Source organism: Triturus cristatus, chromosome 1_2 (genome assembly GCF_964204655.1).
Source record: "Triturus cristatus chromosome 1_2, aTriCri1.1, whole genome shotgun sequence".
NCBI lineage: Eukaryota > Metazoa > Chordata > Amphibia > Caudata > Salamandridae > Triturus > Triturus cristatus.
The window spans coordinates 886,844,900-886,870,599 of record NC_140580.1 but is presented as its reverse complement, the minus strand read 5'-3'; the positions used below and the strand labels follow the sequence as shown (position 1 = coordinate 886,870,599).

The window sequence follows — 25,700 nt, the reverse complement described above, 5'->3', positions numbered from 1 at the left end:
GCGTAACCGATTTAATTAAGGGCGTGACACGTAAACTTAAAATCCATGCTTAGCTTAGTGTGCTGCTACTGGTATTTTACTTCTTCTGTCATTACATCAAAATATATAATGCAGCCAGTAACATTACACCTACAACAAGCCATTACTATTTATTGGCTTTGTCAACGGTTGTTAGTTGCACAACATAAATAAGCTACAACCATGACTTCGTAGTATAATGAAAATGCTTCAGCTCTGATATGGTGAGACTGTGGAAGAACTTTGATGGGTCTCTCTGAAGTTACATCAAAGACAGTGCGGGTGGCACTGCTGCAGAGTTAAGGTTTATGATGAGCTGTTTATTACGCTGATTCCAGTATTTTGAACGCGCTTTCGAGCTCGCTTGTAATGTGATTAAACATTGTGATTTATCATTGCCAAGCGATCTATTGATTGAAATGTTCTTTGTTGATGATAAGGTATCATGGTCCCCCAGCAGAGGATATCCATACATTTCAAATGAGCTCGTTTGTGAGGTGTTACCCGCTGTGTCAGATCAGGTGACAATGCAGGACATGATACCACCTAAATGGACCTTGTGTTGCAGCCAGCATTGCAAAAATATGGACGTGTGTTTAGAGATTGTTACTGGTTTTCTTTGAGACAAAGGTTTAGTAATTATACCTTTTTAAGAGGATTTTAATTAGCTCACCTGCCTCAAGCAATGTGGATAGGCACAGAAAAATAGAAGAGCTTCTTCCCTTGACACGTCCATTAAGTGAATGGCGTGAACATGTGTATATTTGGTTTTTAGCACTTTTTTTCTTTTAAAGCTGTCATGGACATGTTCCTTGTGCTTTGTTTTCATGTTACTACATTTTCTGTCTTTTTACTTATGTTTTATTTGTGTCACAGGACACAGTCAGTGATCACACTTCCCTGTTTAACAAGCATTTACAATGCAACAGTCTCGGCATTGTTAAAGTTAGAGCTATTGGCATTGCTCATGACATTATTTTTGTTTATGTTTTTTTTTAAACATGTAAAGAAACGGCATTGTTATTTACAATGTCAATAGCTTAATCAGTGTGTGTGTAGGTGGCTCTGTGTGTGGGTGCAAATGCAATAGGTCTCGCATTTGAGAGTGATTAAGCTATTGACATTGTAAATAACAATGCCGTTTCTTTAAATGTTTTAATAACAAAAACATAAACAAAAATAATGTCATGAGCAATGCCAATAGCTCGAACTTTACCAATGCCGAGACCATTGCATTGTAAATGCTTGTTGTCTAAGTTAACGATTGTTTTCTATTCACAAATGTTTTTTATGAGTAGCATCTGTACAACTTCGGAGCCTCCACACATAAAAACATAGGACTGTTGCTTTGTGCATCAGGCCCTGTGAGTTCACCTCAATCCTATCCTGCAGAACCTCTTTTCACGCTTTGTCAGCCGCACACTGCTTTGGCAAAATATCTCAATTATGACAACCAGTGTTATACGCCGCTTGTACGGGTGGGTGAAATTGTTGGGTGAATTTCAGGAACAGGTGAAATTTTGTTTCTTTTTCCCACATGAGGAGCAGAATTAGGGTTAGACAAAGGACAAAAAAAGGACAGCATGAAATCCAACATAGCTGCTTTTAGAAGCATTCTGAGGGCTTAGGCAATGTAATTACTCAAGGCAATTTCACTGAAGTGATTACACTGTCAGGACTCCCGACAGTGCTCTTGAAGCCAGCTTCCCCAGGAGGGAAGTCTACGTGCAGAGCTGGATCCTCATACCACTCTAGAAGGCAGGCACCACTTCTATAGAACTTGAATTCAGGAAGTGTCATGGCCAGGCAGGGCATTTAACTTAATGCAATTAACATTTGTAGCCTGACCTAGAGTGTGGAGTGTGGAGTATGGTATTTAAAGCTGGCCAGCGGACATCTCTAGTAATTTGCAGCAACCGCCGTCACAACGGTCCATGTCAATGTGTTAAGATAGCTCTATCAAATGTTATAGACGTCCATCAAACTTTTAACAAGTTTTTTTTTTAAACATACAAATGACTGCCACTTCATAGGATTTTAAACTTCAAGATCACATCATTTCTAACCATCTCCTGCACAACTACTGATCTGGCTTCAGATCATGCTGCAGAATGAAGATGCTACGTTAAACATCATAGACTATGCGCTCTTGACCACAGATAGAGATAACCCCTGCCTTCTGATATTTCTAGACCTCTCAACTGCCTTTGACTGTCGACCATCCCACCCTCATACCCACCTTGCAATCTTGAATGGGATTCACTGACAATGTCCTTCACTGGTTCTGCACCTGCCTTTCCATCCAACACCAGTTTATCTCTTGGGCAACTCCGGGTCACAAAAGGTTTCTATGACCTCTGGAGGCCCACAGGGCTCCATATTGTCTCCTGTCATCTCCACCTCGTCAACCTTTAAATAAAGGTGCTTGGTGTTGCACTCACAGATAACAGCATCAACATTAATCTATATGCCAATGATACACAATTCTACTTGAGAGACATCCAATGCCTCAGACACTGGTTGCACATCATCCAGACCTAGATGTCCAACTATATCTGAGGATCAACCTAATCAGGCCAGAATTTGTGTTATTTGGCAAGACCAACAACAAGTTATAGTTCAAACCTGGCTGCTCAAAAACATGAACCTTGACGACTTGGAACCCAAACATTCACCGAATGCAAAGTCACTTGGATTCATCCTTGACACCAACCTCACATTCAAGGAACACATTGACAAAAAATACAGAGATAACCTTGTACCAATTCTTGCTTTTCAAGAAAGTCAAACCATTTCTTTCAGAAAACGACATCAGAACTGGTATTCAAGACCTCTTCCTCTTGCATCTGGAGGGTGGTAATGTCCATGGCCTTCCAGACTCCACACTAGCACCCCTTAGGAGAGTCATTCATGCACAGCATGTCTCACATGAGGCTTGAAGAAATATGATCACATCACTGCCATCCTAATGGAACTCAAATGTCTCCTCTTGCCAGCCCGCACCATTTTTCAAAACCAGCTATCATGACCAATACACCTGCTTATCTTGCAGACAAAGTCACCATATCTAGTGGTTCTTGGCACACCACAGCCAGGACACCACAACCCTGCAGACTAAGATATGGAAACAAGAAAAAAAGAGACAACAGGCCTTTTCCATTTATGCACCCAGGATCGTGAGCAACATACTTGTATCCATCAGGGCTGCTCCAAGAGTCGATGACTCACCTCTTTAAAGTAAACTATATCACAGTGCACTCATCTTCCACAACCCAGCTTCATCTCCTGTTACTCATTATATTTATACTCTCTTTTGACCATGTACAGATCTACGCTTCATTATGGCTAGGTTTGCAGTACAGAAATACCATTTACATACATGTACTCCAGATAAGAGGCGGACTGTGTCTCCTTGCCAGTGTTAGAAGGTACAACTGTTTGGGAAGAGAAACCCTTTGCATGCACCAATGAATTGGTGGGGGCAAGAAGGAATAGGATAACAGTAGGGTCATTGGATGCAAATACTGTTGGATAGAGGAGGACAGGATAGGGTCTAAGTCATAAAGCCTAAGGTGGACCCGAAGGGGAGTGAAGAAAAGGTAGTGCTGGTAATAAACACTAAGAGACCCTAATGCTCAGGGGATTCACCAAGGGGTTCCATGTATCAAGAGTGGCAAGGAAAAATGTTTCATTATTCATAAGGAGAAGTATCCTCTGACCGTTGGTTGCATGGCGGTACATGCCTTTGCCATACATCCTTTGTTTGACTACGCAGCCTTCACAATGCAAGACTTTACCATGCATGGTAAGTATAAGGGCCACTTGGTACTGCCCAACTTTCATGTCAGAAGCAAGTTTGTGTATGGAGTTTTTTACCGTGTTATTTATGGTGTTCCATTTGATCCTCTCAGCCTGGATCTCCAGATTCCCGGTGTTGTTGTAGGATCCCACGTACACAAAAGTGTCTTTCCTGCTGAGGTCCCAGTCCCAGAAGACAATGTCAAAGCCGGTAGCAGAATCCCCATATTTATCAAAACTGATGGTTCGATTAAGCAGGGTAAAGTTCACATATTTCAGTGCTTGCGTCACCTGGTTTAGGGAAAGATTAGAAAGGGTTACTTAAGTCAAAAATACTTATGCCAAGGTGTTTTGTAGAAGAGAATTGAGTCTGTAGGCACTGCTAATGGTGGAGAAACTGTGGGATTCATTACCTGTAACCTTCGTTACACCAATTCTGCCCCTCTCTCCCCAGTGCTCACATTCTGATTTGAGTGCACCTCAAAAGACACTACATGGAACATTCCTCCTTCATAATACCAGGCACAGAGGGAGTGACATTCACTAGAGTTGTCTCCAGGCCAGACTTTTACTGGCCAGGTTGGTATTTTGATGACAAGGCAGGTAAAACATGTGGAAAGTCAAATTCTGGTATTTTTCCACACAAAACAAAAACTGAAAACAGTAAATACAAGAAAAATACAATTTCTAGTATGTTAGAGCTATTTAAATGATTTATAAGTGATTCTTAAAACAAGCAGTGGGAAAATTGCTATGTTAAGCAAGCAGTGGCAATGCCAATCGGTCTGGCTTTTTTTTTTAAGTTTAAAAAGCTTTATTTTAAATAAAGGTAGTACAGAGAACAAGAAACCAATGATCCAAATTATTTCATTAGAAGAGAAAAAACATATCAAATGAGGGGTTTATGTACAGAAGAAAACAAAGCTATTTTACATTTTTAAGGGCATAAGGGAGAGGAAAGAAAGGGGGGAAAAGAGGGAAGGAAGGAAGGTAAACATTCTAAAACTAATAAATTAAGAAATTGCATCTTACATCGGAATAAGAAAGATAAAAACTAATATATATAGTAATCAAAAAGAACAGTAACAAGCATTTGCAATGCAATAGGTCTCGCATTTACGCGAGTTTGAGCTATTGACATTGCAAATGACAATACCTTTTATTTTTGTTTTCGTTTTTTAAACATAAATAAAAGGCATTGTCATTTATAATGCCAATAGCTTAAACTCTCGTAAATGGGAGACCTATTGCATTGCAAATGCTTGTTCTTTTGAGGTACTGGTATATTAAATAATCTGCCCCAAATCACAGAAAATTGAGCCGAACCCGGGACATGAACCTGGCTCCCCAGTTCCAAAGCCAACAGCTCTGGCCCTTAAGCCACATCTCCTCTCACTCGTTTTTGAAAAATGCTATAAGAAGGAATTTATTTGTGAATGAAAGGCTCAAGAAAAATATGCTTACATTTAATAAATAGCACAGGATCAGTCAAGAACAAGAAACGATTATTAAATTAAGTTGAAAATAAGCATCCTTGAATGCACCCCTTTAACTGTAGTGCACGTGCACAGTCTAGCACATTCCCACAGCAAACATTCGAAAGAGTCAAACTTGTATTTTTTCAATTAAGGCAAATTTTATTCTGAGTAAATGGAGCTTCCAGATAGCTGGTTTAATAAATACCTTTATGTCCCAACCAAAACACAAGCATAACAGTGGCACTGCAGCCCCAGGAAATATGTTGCACGTGATTGATTCAATCACGTGCAATATGTTGCACGTGATTGATTCAACGGAAGAGGTGGATAGCGCATGGGAAAACACACTAAATAAATTGTGTGTGCGAAAGACAGGATGGACTAAGGAAGTCCATATTTAAAAAAAAACAAAAAAAAGGAAAAAAGGCAAACGAACGACAGTAATATTTTCAAGTCTGCAATATCCAAGCAAGCGGACTTCTGCATAGGGGCAAGTGTGCGGAGTTAGACAAGCTGGCGCACAACGGGTTTTGCAAAAATTGCAAGCACTCACATGGGTGTGTTGTGGGATTACTCCTGTGTTAAGCGTTCTAACACTAGCTTCTAAAAAGCACTCCCTTGCATCCATCGATGATGCACAGGACAGGTGAGGCCTGGAAGGGCCTTTCTGCTAGTGAGGCCACAATACATCTTAAGACCCCAGCAGACATCGAGAAAGGTAACATCCTAGAGTGCCTCCTGTTGGCGATTGTGAGAGACGCAGGACTGGGGAAGACAACTGTTTTATCTCCACACGGGATGGCCCCTTTACAGACTCACCCAGCTCTCATGCATTCTGTAATGGAGAAAAAGACACAACGCACACAGTCACACACCAGTTATTAATGTCGGTACAGTGGCACTAGAAACAAGCACAAGCTAATTAAAACAAGTAGCAGGCGGCAGTGAAAGCGATTTTGCGATCGCTATTGTTGGTACTGGGGAGCCAGGGACGAATCTCGGCGTCAGCTCAAAAGCCTGTGATTGTGGGCGAATCCCTTAATCTCCCAATGCCTAGAAATAACAAGCACGCGAAAAGAAAAAGTGAAAGTGATCGCGATCATGCGAAAAGAAACAAGCCCGGCGGAGCGTAGCGCGCGCGCTTGGCGGGGGCGGGGGAGCGCATTCCAGGCAGGGGAGCGAACCCTTTGAAGTGCTCCCAAAAAGCGGAGTGCATGGCGGCACCAAGCGCGTGATTGTGCGCGTGCTAGCAATGCAATCCGCTTTTTGGGAGCACTTTGAAATGCCCTTTTACAATAGTCTCGCTTTGCGATCGCTTACACGATAGCAAGGCGAGACCTAAAAATGGGCTTGTGATATTTTCAAAGTTACCCTTATTCAGTGTGGGTCTGCGTACTACATTGCAAGAAGCTGCTGAACCCAGACAGGCTAAGGTGTACAGCGCCCACAACTGGAAGCAGTCAGTCCCCAAAGAGGGGCAAACGGTGACGTACAGGTTGCAAAAGGATGTATGGTGGTTTTGATGTGTCCATCACTCATGTCTTTGTCTCCAAAGAGTCAGGACAATCTGCAAGAAGCTTGCAAAACAAAGATGCAGAAAAATGTGACGTCTTCTGTAGACTGGTGTGGTGATACCAAGAAGGCCTCCAGCTGACAGCCCGATTACTTGAAATTGTTTTTCAAAACCCTTAACCTTTGATAAACAGAGCTTTTTCATCACAGCACCATACAAATGTAATGGATACAGGATAACGCAGCGCCCAAAAGATGTCTTGTACTCCACATTACCCTCCACTTCTTTCGAGTGCTGTATCAAAGATGTTGTTTCTCCTGAAGTTACCTACATGTTCCTCATCCCACATAGGAAATGAAGAGTGTTCAGTGCTCCGCTTTTAGCCGAGACTGAACCTAAATGAAAGGTTCCGTGGGGAAACGCATCAAATGGTTGCATATTCAGACTTAAGGGTATTGCCATACAGAAAAAATCAGGAAAAACACAAGTCCGGAACAAAAAATATTAACAAAATACAAATCAATAAAAAATAAAGTGCCCGATATAGCGTAAACAATCAACATTTATATTCAGATGTTGTAAATTCTAAAATTACTTCCAAATAGTGCAAATGACACAGTACGCCATGATTAGTGCAACAAACACATATCCGTCAAACAGATGCAAACAATGAAACTAGACCTGCAATAATTTATAGAAGCTAATCTTCTGTTATTTAGGTATGTATGTATCTTTACGCAAGCATTTCTAGAAAAACAGTGTCGACGTTTCGACTCAACAATGCTCGTGTCTAAAGATTTCAACAGGCAAAACCGTCCCGTCCGTGAGCATTAGAGTGCACTTACATGGATGGTTTTGCTGCCACCCACATTGTTCAACTCTGCACGGTTCATTGAAACTATTAAGTACCTAGACTCATATTCTTCTGGCCGCACTTGACCCTTTAGCACTTTCGAAAGAATTATGACGAGACTTATGATTTAGTCAGACGGTCAATGTGTCCTGATGAAAACCTTAGATAGTTGGAGGGTGGGTGAAATACTAGGTGAGAGGAGAGGTACTGCGAACAGAGCAGTAAACAGGTAAAAGAGTAGTAAACTATTTGGGGAATGTGGAAGATCCAGAAGGAATATTTGGGAAAGTGAGCAGTACACTGGGGAGGGGTGTCAGGGGCATACCTATTAATATCGCAGAAGGTGTAGGGCCATCGGGGTCTCCCACTGCAACCCAATAATGGAAAATGTTTACTATCAATTTCGAGGTAGGTGAGGTGTGTTTGCAGTAGGGTCCATGACACATTTCTTTACCAATGGCGGGGGGGATAGTGAGAAACGTATACAGGAGAATTAAAAATGAACTAGTGAGAGAGAGTGTGGGGGGGCGATGTATTGAGGTTGACAGAGTACTGGGGGAGGGTTAAAGCTCAGATGTGGAAGAGGTAGATGTAGGATATGTTAGGGAAAGCATTATACTAAAGTAAGAGATCTCGACTTTACTCGCCCTTTGACCACAAAGAAAGGGTCTTCCAAAGACATGTTGTTCCTACTTCCAGGAATCCAGCAGCTGAAGTCAACACCAAGCTAACCGGAAGTCCAAATGCACCCTTCCCATGTGAATAGGGCGTAAGCAATAACAAGCCCGGCGGTCGGCGGAGCGTGGCGCGCGCGCGCTTGGGGGCCCCAGACCCCGATCGCTGCGCATGCCCCGGTCTGTCTCCCTCGAGAGGCATCACGGTAACAATAGTTCTCGTTGGCGGCAGCGCTTCGCGCTGCATTGCCAGCGAGACCTAAAAAGTAAGGAATGAGGAAAATAAACGTTCAAGGAGGTTTGAAATTTTCAGCATTTAAACGAGCGTTATCAGTTAATACTAAATGATCTAAATAAGTGGTAAAGGGTAACCAAAAGAGATCTCTATTAAGCAAAGGTTTACAAGAGGAGGCAAAAGCAATATCAAGTCGATGCATATGACAGAGGCTATTCCACCAGGGTTGTATGAAGAGTTTTGTTAGTGTTTTCCAATTTAGAGTGATGTGTTGGAAAGCCAAAGCGAGCAGGAGGTCAAAAAGACCCTTTTAATCAGGGAGAAGGTCTATGGAATCAGAGAGACTTCCAGAGAAAAGTAGGGGGATAGAATAGGGAATAGAAATATTAAATAGGCGAGACACATAGGACCAAACTTTCTCCCAAAAAGAGGAGACTGAAGGGCAGAGGAAAATAGGTCTGGCTTTAATTTGAAACATTTATATAAACACAGGAAAATGCTGTTATATGCGTTGCATGCACAAATTCTGTGTTTCACCAAAAAAACCTTTCCTATTGGATTTCCAAGTGCTGGGAAAATGTGGCAAAAAGGACTGCTTTCTCTATAGAATGCATATAGAAGTTAATAATTTAATGTGACAAACGGAGGGACAATTCAAATTACTTTTCAGATGTAAAATAGTCCCTAATAAATTTCCGTGGAGCACACCCTGGAAGGTGGAATGATACACCAAACAGTCAATAAAATGAGATGATTATAGTAATACTTCCCTGGATTCAACCAGGGCCCAGTCTATGTACATTTTAAAGGACTGTTAAGAATATATATTATAAGTAGTTACGCTGTCAAGCCAGACCTGAAAAGCACACTTAGGATTTTGCACAAATTTGAGACCATCTACCAACTATTGTCCCTTCCAGAACATCACAACTCAAACAAATGTCCGTCATTGCTTTCCGACAAAGATGGCAACCCTAGACAGCACTCTCCCCTTTATCATCAATCACATCACTTACTTGGCCCCATGCCCTACCTTTAGTCCCTATCAGCCTCCTATTTGCAAATTAGAGGCATTGAGAAGAGCAAAATGTAGAAGCTACAGAAAGTAAAGAGGATTCCTAGAATTCCTCTTTACCTTCTGTTCTTGCTGCTGCATGAGACCAGGGCTAGTAACAATGGTGCTGGGGTATCAACGGGCAAGCCATGGATTGCAACTGCTTCCTCTTGTTACCCAGAATTGGTCCCCATGTAAAACTCATTGCCAATAAAAAAAAATTAAAAAAATCCCACTAGGGCCCCCTCTGTTGCTAGATAGTAGCCATTAGAGAGGTCCTTTTGAAAGGTCAGTACTTTTAATACTTTATGCCTAACTATCTCAACACCAAAAGATGTCACTGAAACCCATGGGGAGAGTGGGAAGTAAACATCAGGATAAAGAAGAGAGAATCAGAGTAATTAATTTACTAGGTGTAATTTGTGAATTACCTCCCTTTCCTTATTTTAAGGATCTGCCAAAGTGGAATGTCATTGACGCAATCTCACTCAACAAACCAACAAAAAGATACTGTGTATCCATGAACCCTAAACACCCTACAACACCCCTACACTCCACCCATCCCTGAACTCGAAAAACACCTCACTAGCACTAAACTACACTCATCCATAAACCCTATAAACCCATTACCACCCTTAAACCCCACCCATTCTTGATACCTAAAAAATCCCTACCCCCCTAAACTCCACTCATCCCTGAACCCTAAAGGCCTCTTTGTATGCCTGAACTGACCCCTAAACAAAACCATCACCCCTAAACATAACCCATCCCCAAAACCCCTCACTAGTCCTAAACTCTACCCATGTTATTGTATTTTTGAATTTTTCCTTACAATTATAATTCCTTTATATTGTTTCCTTTAATGTTTGATTTATTTGAATTTCCTTAAAATTGTCTTTCTTTAGTGGTTTTAATTTTTACATTAATTCACATACATCATCTTGGATATCCTGACGTAGATCATGTCTATATAAAGTCAAGCCAACATCAATACCTAGCAGTTCTGACAGGTAACTATTTGGGCATAGACAAAAGATATCCAAAGTAACATGGCCCCATCTGCGCTGTTGACGACACCTGAATCCATACACAGATATGTTATGTTATGTTAGATGGACTTGATATAGCGCAAAACTCACTCCTGGAGGTGTATCTCAGCACTTGCGCTGAGCAGGCAGACTGTCTAGAACAACCATGTTTTGTACATCTATCTGAAATGTATCAAATTGGGGCAAGTGCTAATGTGGAGAGGAAGACTGTTCCAATGATAAAGAGCCAGATATGAGAAAGCTCTACCACCAAATCTGGCAGTACGGATATGTGGAATCTGCAGAAAGCCTTTATCAGAAGATCGTATCTGTCTGGAAGGCAAGTAATAACTCAGTTTTAAACCGAGATACATGGGCTGAGACTGATAAAGGGCCTTGTGAGTCAGGCAATAGACCTTGAAGATTGCCCTTTTTTATGTGCAGCCAATGTAATGTTTTTAATGTAGGAGCCAAAGATGACTGAGCAGGTAAATTACAAATCAGCCAGGCAGCGGTATCCTGAACGACCTGTAATTTAGCCAGAAAAATTTAATTTGCTGCAACTAACAATGCATTTCCATAGTCCAGACGACTACTGATAAGCACCTGGACCAGGGTTTTCCTAGAGGTGGAAGGTAACCAGGGCAAGACTTTTTTTAATGGCCTCATAGTGGCATAACAGGTGCCACATGTGGCGTTAACCTGGTCTCTTAAGGATAGTGTCAGATCAAGTTTCACTCCTAAATTTCTCACCCCTTGTTTAGGAGTAGGGGCTGGTCCAAGATCCAAAGGCCAAGCTTGTGCACTTTGCCAAACACAATTTCAGATTTCTCGCTATTTAGTTGGAGACAGTAATTGACCACCCAGCCAGTTCAGGACCAAAAGAGATAAGGAGCTGAGTGCCATCTGCGTATGACACAATCTCCACACCGCAGGATCTCACCACATCTGGCAGACATCTGATAGACAAAGCATACCTTTTTTAAGTCCCATCCCATGGAAAGGTGAAAGACTTGGGCAGTTCAGCACTGAAGAAAGGAAGCCCAATATGCAAATACACATTTTTGTCTTTTTACTTTTTTCCCTGCACAGTCAAAAATATTTCTCCATTGAGCAATCCTTTTCCCTACATTTTTTCACCCTAGCCCCAATTTCCAGGCTAATTTGTGGCTGTTAATGAGTCCATTAGTACCAAACAGCTATCCATAAAAAGATTGAATACCTGATAAGAGTAAATGGTTTTATACCTGGGAATTCTCTGCCACAACTACATGCAACTGTGAAATACTAAACGCCATGCAAGAGGTAGGGACATTTTCCCATCCTGATAACATTTTCAGTTTTACCCCAGGAGTGGGAAGGGAATGGTTCACTCCCAAACATAGTGGGGATATGTGCAAAGGGGGTTATCCATGTTTAATCAATTCAAGGATATAAAAAATGTTTTTAATTTATTTTGATTTATTTAATTTATTTAATTTGAGTTAATTAAATACATATTGGTAATAAGTATTACAAATACGAATAATGAGGGTAAGAACTCTTCAAATAACACAATATTGAAAATATTATTGTTGATTCATTTATTTATTTATTATGTGGTAATGTTCACCCCAAAAGGGGCATCTTGGTGCTGATGACATCAGTTGTTAACAATTATGTACCAGTAAGCATAGGGGGCAATAAAAGAGTTATGTCAAATTTGAAAAAGAATTTAAAAAAAACAAAAATAACAATGTTAGGTTTATCTAGGTGGGATGATCAAACTAAATAAAATAAACAGTCAATTATAGGGTCAGTATTATACTCACTCTAACAAAGTTATATATAACGCTAAAGAAAAACCTCGATAAAAATATTTAAAAGTTTTGGTATTTGTAGGAATGTTGTAGCTGAGGTAGATGTAGTGGTAAATTGCATTAAATGTTTACCTTTGCAATGTCGTGACTCGTGACCCATATGCAGTGGGAATCAATACTGTCATACACACCTTTCAAAGATCCCCAGCCGCCACTGATCTAGCACGTTAGCTTTTGCAGAGTTTACTTGACAGGAGGATATTTGCACTATTTTCATCCATTTTTTGTAAGATATGTTAGGGATTAGTATGTGTGTGAACTAGCAGCACAATATTTCAGAATCGAAAAATAAAAATACTCCTTCACACATCAGATGGACCTCTCAGGCCCCAACCAAATAACTTGCCCAAGGGGTAGTGAGAGCACTAAACGCTTTGGGCACTGTCCATTCAGGCATTGGGCTGTGGCAGTGGTGCGAGTGGACGCTAGTGGAAAAAGTGACTGGTTGCCTCACAAGAAAAGCCTGAGGCTCTGGCACTTATTATTTTCACAAATTAAGCATTGAGGAAGTCTACAATGCTGGGCATCAAATGTGTACTGTCTACTAAACAATATTACAGGCCTTTGGGATATTTAACATGTGCTGTGTCAATGGATTTGTCACTACTGTAAAATGTATGGTAAATATTCACAGGCATCCGTCAGGGCAAGGCTATTTCTGAGTCAACTTGTTGATCGATCATGAGTGTGTTTATTGACAGTGGATAGACCTATTCCCAAACCACATTAACTTGTATAAACATAATGTCCAAATAGTGACCTGGTCATGTCTTCAAATACCAGCATGCACTGGTCCAGCCATATAAATCTAAATGTCTGGGCGTGGAAACAAATGGAGCTGGAGTGTGGGGTCATGAAATACCACTTAGAATGCAGGCCTTTGAAAACAAGTTCATTTGTCCATTACTGGCCATCCCTAAATCTCCCAAAGTGAACTGGGTATGGGGTAGTTGGAAGAAAAAGTTAAAATGGGCTCATTTTACTCTGGGTTAAAATCTGGTGTAACCCACAAGCAGGTTTCTCTAGTGACATTTTGAGCGACTGTCTGAATTTGGACAATAGATGCTCTATCCCTTGGTTGGCATATGTCAGGAAGAGCTTCAATGATATGGGCCTGATTAACCTTTATGGTTTTCCAGATAGCATTGGGCCCCAAACTAAGGCCATAGTTAAGGAAAAATGTATTAGGATGAGTGAAGAGATCAGAATCGCAAGTTCAAGCCAATTATCCTCAGTTCTTAACTATTTGCCTATTTCCACGAGGCCCGGGATAGAGCAGTATCTAACCAGGGTGGAAAAAACAGAACCTAGATTTTATCTTACAAGGTTCAGGTTACATTCAATTCATTATTTGGTTGCTTTCCCTAACTCTGGCTCCTGGTTTGAATGTCTTCTGGGCTGCCCATGCAATAACTTCTAACCACAAACAACAGCACGTTTTATACTTTTATGGCACCTCATATGGTAGCTCGGGAAGACGCTTCTTACGACCACTTTTAAATCACAGGCACTTTACTGTACACCAAGAGAGGCTGATCTTTGTTTAAATGTTTCAATACTCCTACGATTTGTTTCTCTGTCCTCGGCTATATTTTGTCAGCAATAAAACTGAGGAAGAGGTATGCTTCACAAGGATACCATCTTTAGCCCTGATGAGATTGTTGATAATTTTAAATGAGTGCTAGTCACCAGGGGCGCTAATTCAGTAATTTTATACAATTGGCTGAATGTATTCATAAATTATATTTAATGATATTTTAAGTTAATCTTAATTGATGTGTGAAGTTTTCTTAATTACCTCTGAATCTGAATAACTATATGATGTTCAATGCATGTTTAACTCTGTGTTTTTATGGTCAATGTTATGACCGAATATAGACTATTGAACTGAACTGACAGCATGCACCGAAAATTCTACTTCCATATGGCCGAACACTTGATTTGGCTTCATTTAATCATTCCTCATGTGGCCTCAAATTTTAGCTTGCTCCCTTCTGAACTTCAATTTTGTTGTTTATTACCTACCCCTAAAATAAGAACAACACGTGGTCCCAACGTTCCTCCTCGGACAGACCAAAGAGTTTATAACTGTTCTAATTTAATTTGCTAAGTCACTCAAAAATGTATTCATGCAATTGTAGCACAAGAGAGAAATAAATACTCTTCAGAATGCACCGGAGAGAAAGAACCAATCACTGTATTTTAGAATCGCCTAAGGTTTCCAACGCAATTATGCAGGTTGGACAGGTGAGGGTTAAACACTCAATGTGGCACCCCATCAAGGTTGTGATGCCGATTGTAGAAAGGGAACAAATTGCTAGGAGAATCTTGCAAGTGTCGCTCAATCGCAAAGAAATAGTCCTCTCCCATCGGAGGCTGACAGGAACTGGCGATTTGTCCCCTTTCTACAATCGGCGTCACAACCTTGATGGATTCTGCATTGAGTGTTTAATCCTCTCCTATCCAACCTGCATAATCACGTTGGAAACTTGAGGCACTTTGGCCACCTATGATGGCACCACACTGATATGAATACCTATTTGAATTACACACTCTGCATAATTGTGGGGACTACACAGCCTTGGGACCTGTGACCTGGCCTCCCATAATTAGGCGCCAGCTACTGGTTGTCTCCTCCGTACCCCTTTGTCTTAATGAAGACCCGCAAGCGGAGGTTCTAAGTCACCCTCTACACGTGTAGTCGGTCCAAATGTCGACACCCCCTAATTCAGGACCTGTACTACGGTGCACCACCTCTCCCCGATATTGGATTATGCATTCTGAATATGCTAGCACCATCCTGTAAAATGGACACTAAAGAATGAAGAACTAAGATTGTCTTGTAGACAGGCCCACCCACACTGGTGTACTTCTCTCAGCATCATTTCAGCCAGTATTTACTGCAAATTGTGCTATTGTTTTTTCCAAATTTCCTTCTTTCAAATTCTCCCTCTCTCACTCACTTTAAACATGAGCACTTTTTCTTTACACCCTTTTCTAGAGCGACCGTCTAATGATATACTGTCATATATTGCGATGACTTTGCTACTTTAATAACAAGGGAATATAAAATACAGTGGCTGATTCTTTCTCTGATGCGTTCTGAAGAGTATTTATTTCTCTCTTGTGCAACTTTTAAGTGAAGACTTTTTTGAGTGAGTTAGCAAATTAAATTAGAAGAGTCACAACCTCTTTGGACTGTCCGAGGAGGAACGTTGGGACCACTTGTTGTTCTTATTGCACTATACCCAGGTCCTTTGATGTTTATTGGGTTACCCCATTAGTCGGAATTATGACCTACGCCAAGCACATATCCCAGCTCATTCCTTTACTCACACATGGATGTGCGGTTGCATCACACTGTCTGCAATCTGAAGCACTACTTTCCCCTAAAAGAAAGATACAGGTGAACTTGGTAGCATGACATAACAAGTCACCTACCTGCCAAGGATAGATGGTCTGGTTGATGCAGAGATTTTGTGTGCAATTAAGAGCCTTGTGTAGTGCACGAGCAACAGCATAGACAGCTGAGTACACATTGAAGCACACCCTGCTCTCTCGGGGTCCCAGGATTTCTTCTTCTGTTGTGTTCAGGCAGCCTCTACAGTCCTGATTACAGTTCTCATAGGCTTGCGCCACGGCCCCTGACTCATAATTCCTCACCAAGTGCTTTAGATGCTCATTGAAGCCTGGTATCTCCACATGCTCTATAGCGATGCCAAAAAACACCCCCAACCTACTGATGTTTAGGATGTCATAAATGCTTTTGGCCACGGACCAGGTCTCAGTGGCTATCCAGATCTTCTGAGTCAGGTTGGTGTGGACTGCGAATTGAAAGAAGTCAACAACAATGATATCCAAGCCAAACACAACAATTACATTGACATTGGTCTTAATAATGCCCGTGATGATCTGCCCCATTGCCTGCTCCCATTCTTTCTCGCGCCCTTTCTCTTTCTTGGGGATGATGTTCTGGTAAGCCACGCAGAAACCCGCTTCAGCCGCTGAGTCACTCAACTCCTGCACCCCTCCCTGCCCATAGTCATCGGCTGTACCCAGCACAGCAATCCAAGTCCACTTGAATCTCTTAAGGATACGGCGTATCGCTTCTTGCTGCTTAGCAATGCTAGGGATGGTCTGGAAGCAGGAGGGAAGGTCCAGCCCACTCAGGACTTTGTTAGTGGCATAGAAATTGATCTGGAAGAAACAAAGAAGGTCCCAGTTAGAAATTGTGATCAAACACCAACTTGAGACCTTGTGAGTCCGTAGGGCGCCATGCAAGCACGTACCAGCTCGTGCTATTGCCTAAAATCAGATCCTAAAATCTGACCAACAGACCAAGTAAGGAATAACTAGAAGGCAAATTCTCCCAAATGGCATGTAGTAAGAAGAAAATACAAAGAGAAATACAATCTGAAATACAATCTCCAATTAAAAAAATCCGTTTGGTGATACAGAAATTGTGAAACTGAAACTTACACTTCCGAAAAGAGGAAAATGAAATGATTTTCCTCTAGCATTTGTATTTTTGTGGGTATCTCTTTTGGGACTTGTCAGTGTCAGTGTAATGAAAAAGTCACTGCTGGTGCCTTGTGGTTTCGGTGGGACATAAGATGCAATAAACATTCTTAAAAAATGTAGTCTGTACCGAGAAACTACAAATCATGTACTTTGTAAGACTATTTTCTCCCTTTTTATGACTTGCTTGGCAGCGATGTTGTCTGCAAGATGTTTTCATACCAGTGCTTTAAAATATTCACAGAGTGGCACTGGTCCTCCCAGGGGAGTATAACTCTCTCACTTCATCCTATTGGCTATTTGGTGTAGCATTTGGTGTTTCCTGCTGTATCAGGAAGTGCTTTAATTGGATGGCCACGAGGGACTATTTTACATCTGATAACTACATGCAATTACCAGGTTGTTTGTCACAATGAGTTCTTTATCTACCATATGCATTCAGTACTGAAAGCAATCCTATTTTGCTATTTTTTTCCCAGCGCTGGAAAACCTAACAAATATTTGTGCCTATTTTGCTACTTTTTTCCCAGCGCTGGCAAACCCCTAACAAATATTTGTGCATATTAAAGCCAGACTTACTGGCTTTGGCAATGCTTGTTTATTTCCTTAGGTGGGCTGCCATGAATTTCTAAAGTGTGTAGTTTATAATCACTTCATATGTTTTTACAGTGTGTGTTTTATGTCCATTGATGGGAGGCATTTCATTTCATTTCATAAGGCTTTATTCGGAGCTTAAACACAAAGTCCATAAAAGCACATACTTAACAATAAAAAACAACATCATATTAACAAAATAAATCAAACTGTTAAAATACATTAAAAAACAATTTAAAATATCATACTAGGCCTTGCTTTAATGGCACGAAGAAGAAAAGTGGCAGTAAAGAAGCAGACATCGGGTGTCGGGTTAAATAACAATTTCATAGTATCTTTTACAGTCCTAACTCCATATTTCTTAAAAACAGGTTTTAAAAAAGCTGAGCGAAAATTGCCATAAAACGGACAAAATAATAAAAAATGCATGGTGCTTTGAGCAGTGGTATTATCACAAGGGCAGGGACCATTCGGGCGTTTTTTGATACTTGGAAATGCCACCAAGTGGTGAACGATCCCAAAACGCAATCTTGTCAGTACGAACCGATGGGAGGGTCTGGTAACAAAACTCAGATATGGTTGAAAACCCGTCATCTCACAGAAACTACCGTAGAACAAACAGGTAGATAAATTACCGCTGACTCTCCCACGCCCCTCTATCTTATGGCTCATAAAAACAGATTTCATTTCGTTTTTGGTCAGACTAGAGACTGCATGATGATCCTCTATTACATTAAGACCATAGATCTCCAGGAAACTACCCGAAACAAATTTGACCCATGGAATCTTTAGATGATTATCAATAGAGAAACAGTCTTTAATGATAGCTCTATTTAAAGAGGTCTCTTCCTTTGCCCAAATAGCACGCCACAACAAAAGTGGTCTGAGGGCAACAGAATCTATTAGATGTTGGATACCAAACTCCCTGTGCACCAAGTCGGTAGAGACCGAAGTGGGTAGACACAGGAGTCTTTTTAGGAAGAGATTTTCCTCCACTTGTAGACTACCACTAGGCGAATGCCCCCAAATATCAGCACCATAAAGAGCTTTAGAAAGACACCTCATTTGATAAATTTTCAACATGTCTTTTAACCGTTTATCCCCAATTTTAGATGCGAACTGAAACACCCCATGGGCACATTTCGCCATTCTCACCCTGACATGATTGATCTCATTGGACCAACTACCTGACTTGGAAAATGTAATACCTAGGTAGTTAAAAGAGTCCACCGTTTGGACCTTAACCCCATCAATAAAAAACGAATGCGGTTTTTTACAGCTCTTACCACACTCCATAACAAATGTTTTAGTTTTATTAATCTTCAACTTCCTTTCCTTAATGAACAGAGAAAACCTGTCCATTAGGCGTTGAAGGCCAATGGGGGTCCTAGATAAGATAACGGCATCGTCCGCATAAAGTAAAACTGGGACGTGGAAATCAAGGGTTTTGGGGGCGTCAGCCACAACAGCCTTTAAAACAATGTCGATCTCGTTAATAAAAAGTGTAAAAAGTAGAGGGGCAAGCACACAACCTTGTCTAATGCCACGTCTAATAGGGAACTTAGGGGTACGCTCCCCTCCCGGGCCAAAGCGAACACTGGTTCTAAGGTTAGCGTATAACCGGGCCAAGAAATAAACAATGCCCTCGGGTGCCCCCATTTCCAGTAATTTTTCCCATAGGATCTTATGGTTCACCATATCGAAGGCACTGCTCAAATCTGCAAAGCAGAGAAAAAGAGAACCATTCTTGGCCTTCGTATACTTCCCTATGAGAAGTTCAAGGTTGAGGCACTGTTCTACTGTCCCTCGTCCCTTCCTAAAACCGTATTGGGAATTGGCCAATATGTTGTTTGAATCGGCCCTTTCTTCTAGTCTAACCAGAAGCACCCTGCTCATGATTTTCACGGAGGAATCGAGAAGGGAGATTAGGCGGTAGTTCTTAGCGTCCCTCCTCTCCCCCTTCTTATATATGGGAATAATGATAGATTCCTCCCAGGTGTGTGGGACACCATAACGGACCGCTGCATTAAATACGTTAGTTAATAACGGGCCCCATATCTCTGGTTCTTTTTTGTAAACATCTATGGGCACCCCGTCGGGCCCCTGGGCCTTTCCTCCCTTACTAACCGAAATGCAATCCTGAACCTCGGAAGTTGATATGTCTAAGGGAATGACAGGCCAGTCACCACCACCAACCTCCGCAGGTTTATCCGAATCGAAAATCATGGAGAAGTGGGAGACCCAGCTTTCTGCACTGACATTTGCCGTCAGTTTAGGCATCTCCTCATTCTTAAGAAAGGGACTATTAACTGTTGCCCAGAAAAGGGAGGAATCCGAAGTTTCGGCCGCCTGGTCTAACTTGTCCCATGCCTCTTGTCTCAGTTCGGCCTTCCTTTTTTTAACTGCAGCCTGGTAGGTGGCTCTGAGCTCCCTAACCAAAGTTATATCCCTTGGTTTAGCTACGAGTGCCTCTTTTAAACCTTTAAGGGCAAAGGTGCTAGCGTGGTCGAACCACCCTTTTTGCCTGCACGACTTACCCTTAAGAAGCTTAGTAAATTTGGCATCAATAATGAGATTAATATTTGTAAACTTGGGTACAATTACATCCGTTAATTCTTTGCTCTCTAAAATAACGGCAATTTCGTTTACGCAATTAATAATAATGGAGTTGGACAGAATATCAGCTTTATCTCCCTTCCACCTAATTCTGATTCCATTTGGTCGGTGGGGTTCGATATTAGCTATAGTGTTTGGATAGGGGCCTTGTTTCGCCTTCCAAAGAATGGCCTCCATAGTTAGGCAGTTATGATCGCTAATGAGATTATCAACTACCAAAGGGGCTGTGCACCACGGGTTAAGGCTAGTTGAAATGCAAATAAAATCAATCACCGTATTTGCATTTCGACCCGTAAAAGTAGGGATAGTTTCCCCAGAGGCACCTTTCAGATTCTCCAACAATTCCATATCATAAGTCATCAAGATTTTGTTTAATGAATCTCCGTATGGGTTATGGGGAAAATGAGAGACGCCTTCCCCCCAACAATTTACAAAACCACAAACCCTGTGGGCGGGTAATGGGCACACAGCAGTATTAAAATCCCCTAGCCATATGAAATCAAACACAATATTGTTACCCGTTACTATATCAGCCAGAGCGGACTCTAAAGCAAACACTACCTGCTGCCTAGTATTGTCAAATACATTATTATAAAAATTAATTAAAAGGATATTTCTACCCAGCTCCTGGTATAGCCATAGGAAATGGGAATGGGCCCCAATGGGTACATATTTCTTAACAATAAGTGGTGCATCCACAGAAATCAGAATCAAAAGCCCACCCTTAGCTCTGCCCGAGGTGGAAGCCACAGCCGGCAGTTGGTAAGAGACAAAACCCGAATAATTAATGGGGTCCAGACTCCAGGTTTCCTGAAAACAAATAATTTTAAACTTTTTAATAAAATATAACCATCCTAAAGAAGCATCCTTTTGTGAGAGGCCAGCAACATTCCAGCAGGCAATAGAACACCAGTCCCAATTATCTGATACAGTGGGTTTAAATGATACTACCCCATCCCCATCGCCAGTGGTCGGTCTTACGATTCCACAAGCGACTGGAGCATCAGTAGAGTTAACACTGGATCCACTTATACCAATGGCCTCCACTGGTTCTGAAGCCCCATGGATCGATCTTACATCTCCACAATCGCCTGTTACATCAGTATTATGAACACTGGAACCACTTGTAACAATGGCCTCCACTGATTCTGAAGCCCCAGGGACCACACTACGTCTCCCCTCGCCCAGGGTCATATCCACAATGCCTGGGTCCACCATAAGAGATACCAGTCAGTCGTTACAATCAAGCCCACTCAGGGGCTGGAATCTATTATACGTGGGGATAGTGGGGTCAACACACATGTTCATGTCTCTGGACCTCCCTCGGTGATGCTTGGCATCCAATTGAATATCATGATCTCTATAAAAGAACCCAAGGGGGCGTAGAGAAATTCCTTGATCTCGTATAGGAAGAGATGCGGCTTTGATCAGCACCGTGGAGGTAAGTTGTGGATTTCGAAAAGTAATAACAATACAATCCCCTCCACAAGTCTTGCGGGATTTCCCCACCCAGTTAGTTCTTCTAGTGCTTAAGATATCCCCTGACAAAGCTACGGGGAAACCACACTGCCGGTGGAGCCAATCCACGGTTTTATTCTTTAATGATGAATGGGATTCATCAGGACCGTGGTTGCTTCCGGTCACTCTTAAAGGAGGAACATTGGTTAAAACTGCCACAAAAGGTGCACAAGTCAGAGGTAAATCTGGCTGATGGCTACTAGAACTATTAAAATTTGCGTTGGGACCCACCGGCTTCCTTAGAACTGAGCTAAAGGATGGTTTAGCTTGGGCCGACAACTGCGGGGGAGAGTTGGGAACAACTGAAGGAGCTTCGCAAACATTCCCAGAACCAAAAGTACTGCTCACGGCCGACGTTACAACCAAATTACGGGAGTTACATGGTACCTCGACAGGGCTAAGTTCATTATCATTAATTTTTGCTCCCTTGGCGGCATTAATAAATGTATCCACTAAACCTCCCAATCTGACTACTTCGTCTGATATTGTAGCCAGTTTAGTCAATAGGGGTTTAACAAGTAGGTCAAACTTGGCATCAATAGCATTGATTAAAAAATCTAGTTGCTCCTTGTCTAAACTGATCGTGGTACCATCCAGTACCTTTTTTTGCTCACATTGGGCATTAGACAATGAGGAATCAGTTCTTTTTACGGGGCGGTTCCCCCCTCGTTTAGGCTGATTAATCTTGCTATTGTTCCTACATGATCGTATTAATCTTTGTGGCCTCGGAGCCTGCACTTTTGGAACTGTTGAATCAATAGAAATTTCTGGACCAGGTTCCACATCGTTAGGGGGCCCGGAGATAACAGTAGCCTCAATTGTAGTATCATTTGTGTCAACCAAAATGGAACTATCCATTGGATCTATGAAAACACTAACATCAGGATTGATAGTTGACTGGGTAACCGATCGGTCAAGAGAGGTGGGGCTCGGGCTTTGGGACCCCGGCCGTCCAAGGGACTTCCTCCGTTCTTTGTTGATTTTATCCACCATCTTAACTAAATAGTTATCCATAGTGGACATCACAACCGCTGATTTGGCTTTGGGCATAATGAGCCGGACTAAACCGGTACCCAAACTCAAAAATAGATTAGCACCACAAAAGCGACACCCTGCAAACCTGTACTAAATAAGACAGTCTAACATAAATGAAAACTTCCCGTAATACCACAATAAGGTTCACTGCCCTACCCTTATAACTATAACGTTACAACAAATCACACAACGGGTTAGGCAGAGTAACAGCGAACTGACAGACCAATATACGGCCCCCTCCAGCCCCCTCCTGTCCCGGACTGTCACAGACTGTCCGCCCTTTGTCCGGGCTTCGTCCTGGGCGTCCCGCGGCGCGTCCCGCGCTGCGGATACAAAGTGAACTTAAAGAATACTGGAGCTAATAGACGGGTGGGCGGGCCGCAACTCAGGTGCAGCTCAGGTGCGGTCGGGCGCGGGCTCCTGGGAGCTGTAGTCCATCCAGCAGCCCCTTACTCCCTCTGTAACTGCCAGCGGCTCCAGGCACAGCCCCTCCAAGTTCGTCGAAATACAGGTATGCAACTGCCCCCAGCAGCGATGCGGGACCCGCGCCAGCGGGTTCCGCGAGCGTTTTTAAATGTTAGTACGCAGGTGGGCGGGCCGCAACTCAGGTGCAGCTCAGGTGCGGTCGGGCACGGGCTCCTGGGAGCTGTAGTCCATCCAGCAGCCCCTTACTCCCTCTGTAACTGCCAGCGGCTCCAGGCACAGCCCCTCCAAGTTCGTCGAAATACAGGTATGCAACTGCCCCCAGCAGCGATGCGGGACCCGCGCCAGCAGGTTCCGCGAGCGTTTTTAAATGTTAGTACGCGGGTGGGCGGGCCGCAACTCAGGTGCAGCTCAGGTGCGGTCGGGCACGGGCTCCTGGGAGCTGTAGTCCATCCAGCAGCCCCTTACTCCCTCTGTAACTGCCAGCGGCTCCAGGCACAGCCCCTCCAAGTTCGTCGAAATACAGGTATGCAACTGCCCCCAGCAGCGATGCGGGACCCGCGCCAGCGGGTTCCGCGAGCGTTTTTAAATGTTAGTACGCGGGTGGGCGGGCCGCAACTCAGGTGCAGCTCAGGTGAGGTCGGGCACGGGCTCCTGGGAGCTGTAGTCCATCCAGCAGCCCCTTACTCCCTCTGTAACTGCCAGCGGCTCCAGGCACAGCCCCTCCAAGTTCGTCGAAATACAGGTATGCAACTGCCCCCAGCAGCGATGCGGAGGCATCTACTGATATGCAATAAATGTTTTGTTCAATATATGTAATTATCTATACAGGTAGGGATGAAGCATATGCATTGATATAGTGCAAACGGAGAATTTAATTACTCCATGGATTTATGTTGTGCAAGTTACTTTTACTCCTCCATGGATTTATCCAAGGGACGTGGTAGACTGTGTGACCTCAGGAGCCTTTTTCCATATTCAGTTGCTCGCTTGACCTACTCAAGAATAGTGTGTGGTGTCTTATCACCCACTGTTCCCACCTGCCTTCCCCAAGGGATGGGTGGCGGTCGCCCAATTACAAATTACATTTTTCTTTTACCGGGCTGATGACAAAGGGCCCGGTCCTCTTGCCCTGGCATGGTTTTGATGCTCAGGAAGAGCACGGAAAGCTGACAGCGTTGGCAGCGTACATGCCCAAGCGGGCACATTTCGTGCTGGCTACGAACATGCACATGCTGACAATTATGTGGGGTTCTAAACATCAAGCATGCTCTTGCGTTCACCACCATCAAACAAAACACATCAGCAAAGTCAAAGTGGGAGACGCCTTCACACTTTGAGCGGCAGACTTAATTTGTTCTGGTGGTTACAGGTTGGTCGTACCAGCCCTTACTTTTTTATATATTTTTAACCATTTCTTTATTAAGATTCGTAGTATTCAAGGGTACATGAAATAATCATTGATGAGCATATCTTCAAACTCTCCAAAATTATACATCAATATTCTTACATTCCAACTCAAACCATAACAGGAGGTACAGAGTATTAGTCCATCATCTGCAATAAATGGTTTTGCGACTGATGGTTGGTCAGTCGGTTTGTTTCACCATTCTTTATGTATGGTAATGCACTCTCTATTTGAAGCAGAGTTATTTATCATATGACAAAATATTCAGCTGATAATCGTATTCCACTCACATCAATTCATTTCCCATATACAGTTCTCCGAGCACAAGTACAGCCCATACGTAATATTATGTTCATGCGGCACACTACCTCCCCCTAATATGCCAGTACCGGGCTACAATTCCAAGCCAAGTGTGCGCAGTCAGCACGTTCTGCAGTGCATCTAGCGCTGTGGAGTGCTGGGATCGATTTTAGCCAATGAGTATGGTGTAATGTATGCACGGTGCAGGTACTTAAAATGTAACAGTTTGTGACAGTGATTACCTGACACAGAGCGCATTTGCTCATAGTAAAATGCCCATATCTTGTCTGTTAATGGCATTTCCAGATCTTGTTCCCAAGCTAAGCATACCTTTGCACCAACTGCGGGTCTAAGCTTCAGGGACAAGTGATTTAGTCTCGATATCTGATGGGTCCCATCCGGCGAATTAATCAATAAAGTGAGTGGGGGAAAATCTGTGGGTTCACTTGTCGTCTCTGGGAGTGCCCCCACCAGCGAGCCCCAGACCCGGTGTAGAACAAATCTATCCATGTAGGAGACATCGTCTTGGAGGGGTAGCTCTCCAGTGGTTCGTAGTTGGGAGTCTCCACAAAAAACTCCCACTGTGTGCCTGCTAAGGGTCTGTCTAGTGCAGGTCTCCATTGTAGGGGGGATCCAGGAATTGTCAGCTAGGAGTATATGCGTGGAATATAAAGAAGCAGCGTGTAAATACCATCGCAACTTGGACCATGCCCAGCAGGCTGTTGATACTGTTTGAATTTCAGCAGGGTTGCGAGGCATGCCCAGCGGTATTATAGTC

The 25,700-nt window shown here is 42.7% G+C and overlaps 1 protein-coding gene across 1 annotated transcript in view; it reads right to left on the bottom strand.

Annotated features, from left to right (window-relative positions):
• LOC146868222 (taste receptor type 1 member 2-like) overlaps positions 1-25,700 on the bottom strand; it is a 106,933-nt gene that overhangs the window by 21,725 nt on the left and 59,508 nt on the right. Inside the window, exons 3-4 of the mRNA XM_085624093.1 lie at positions 15,952-16,707; positions 3,816-4,107 (exon numbers count right to left, since the gene is read on the bottom strand). Of these exons, the coding sequence (XP_085480219.1) occupies positions 3,816-4,107; positions 15,952-16,707 (1,048 nt within the window). The remainder of the gene's footprint in view (positions 1-3,815; positions 4,108-15,951; positions 16,708-25,700) is intronic.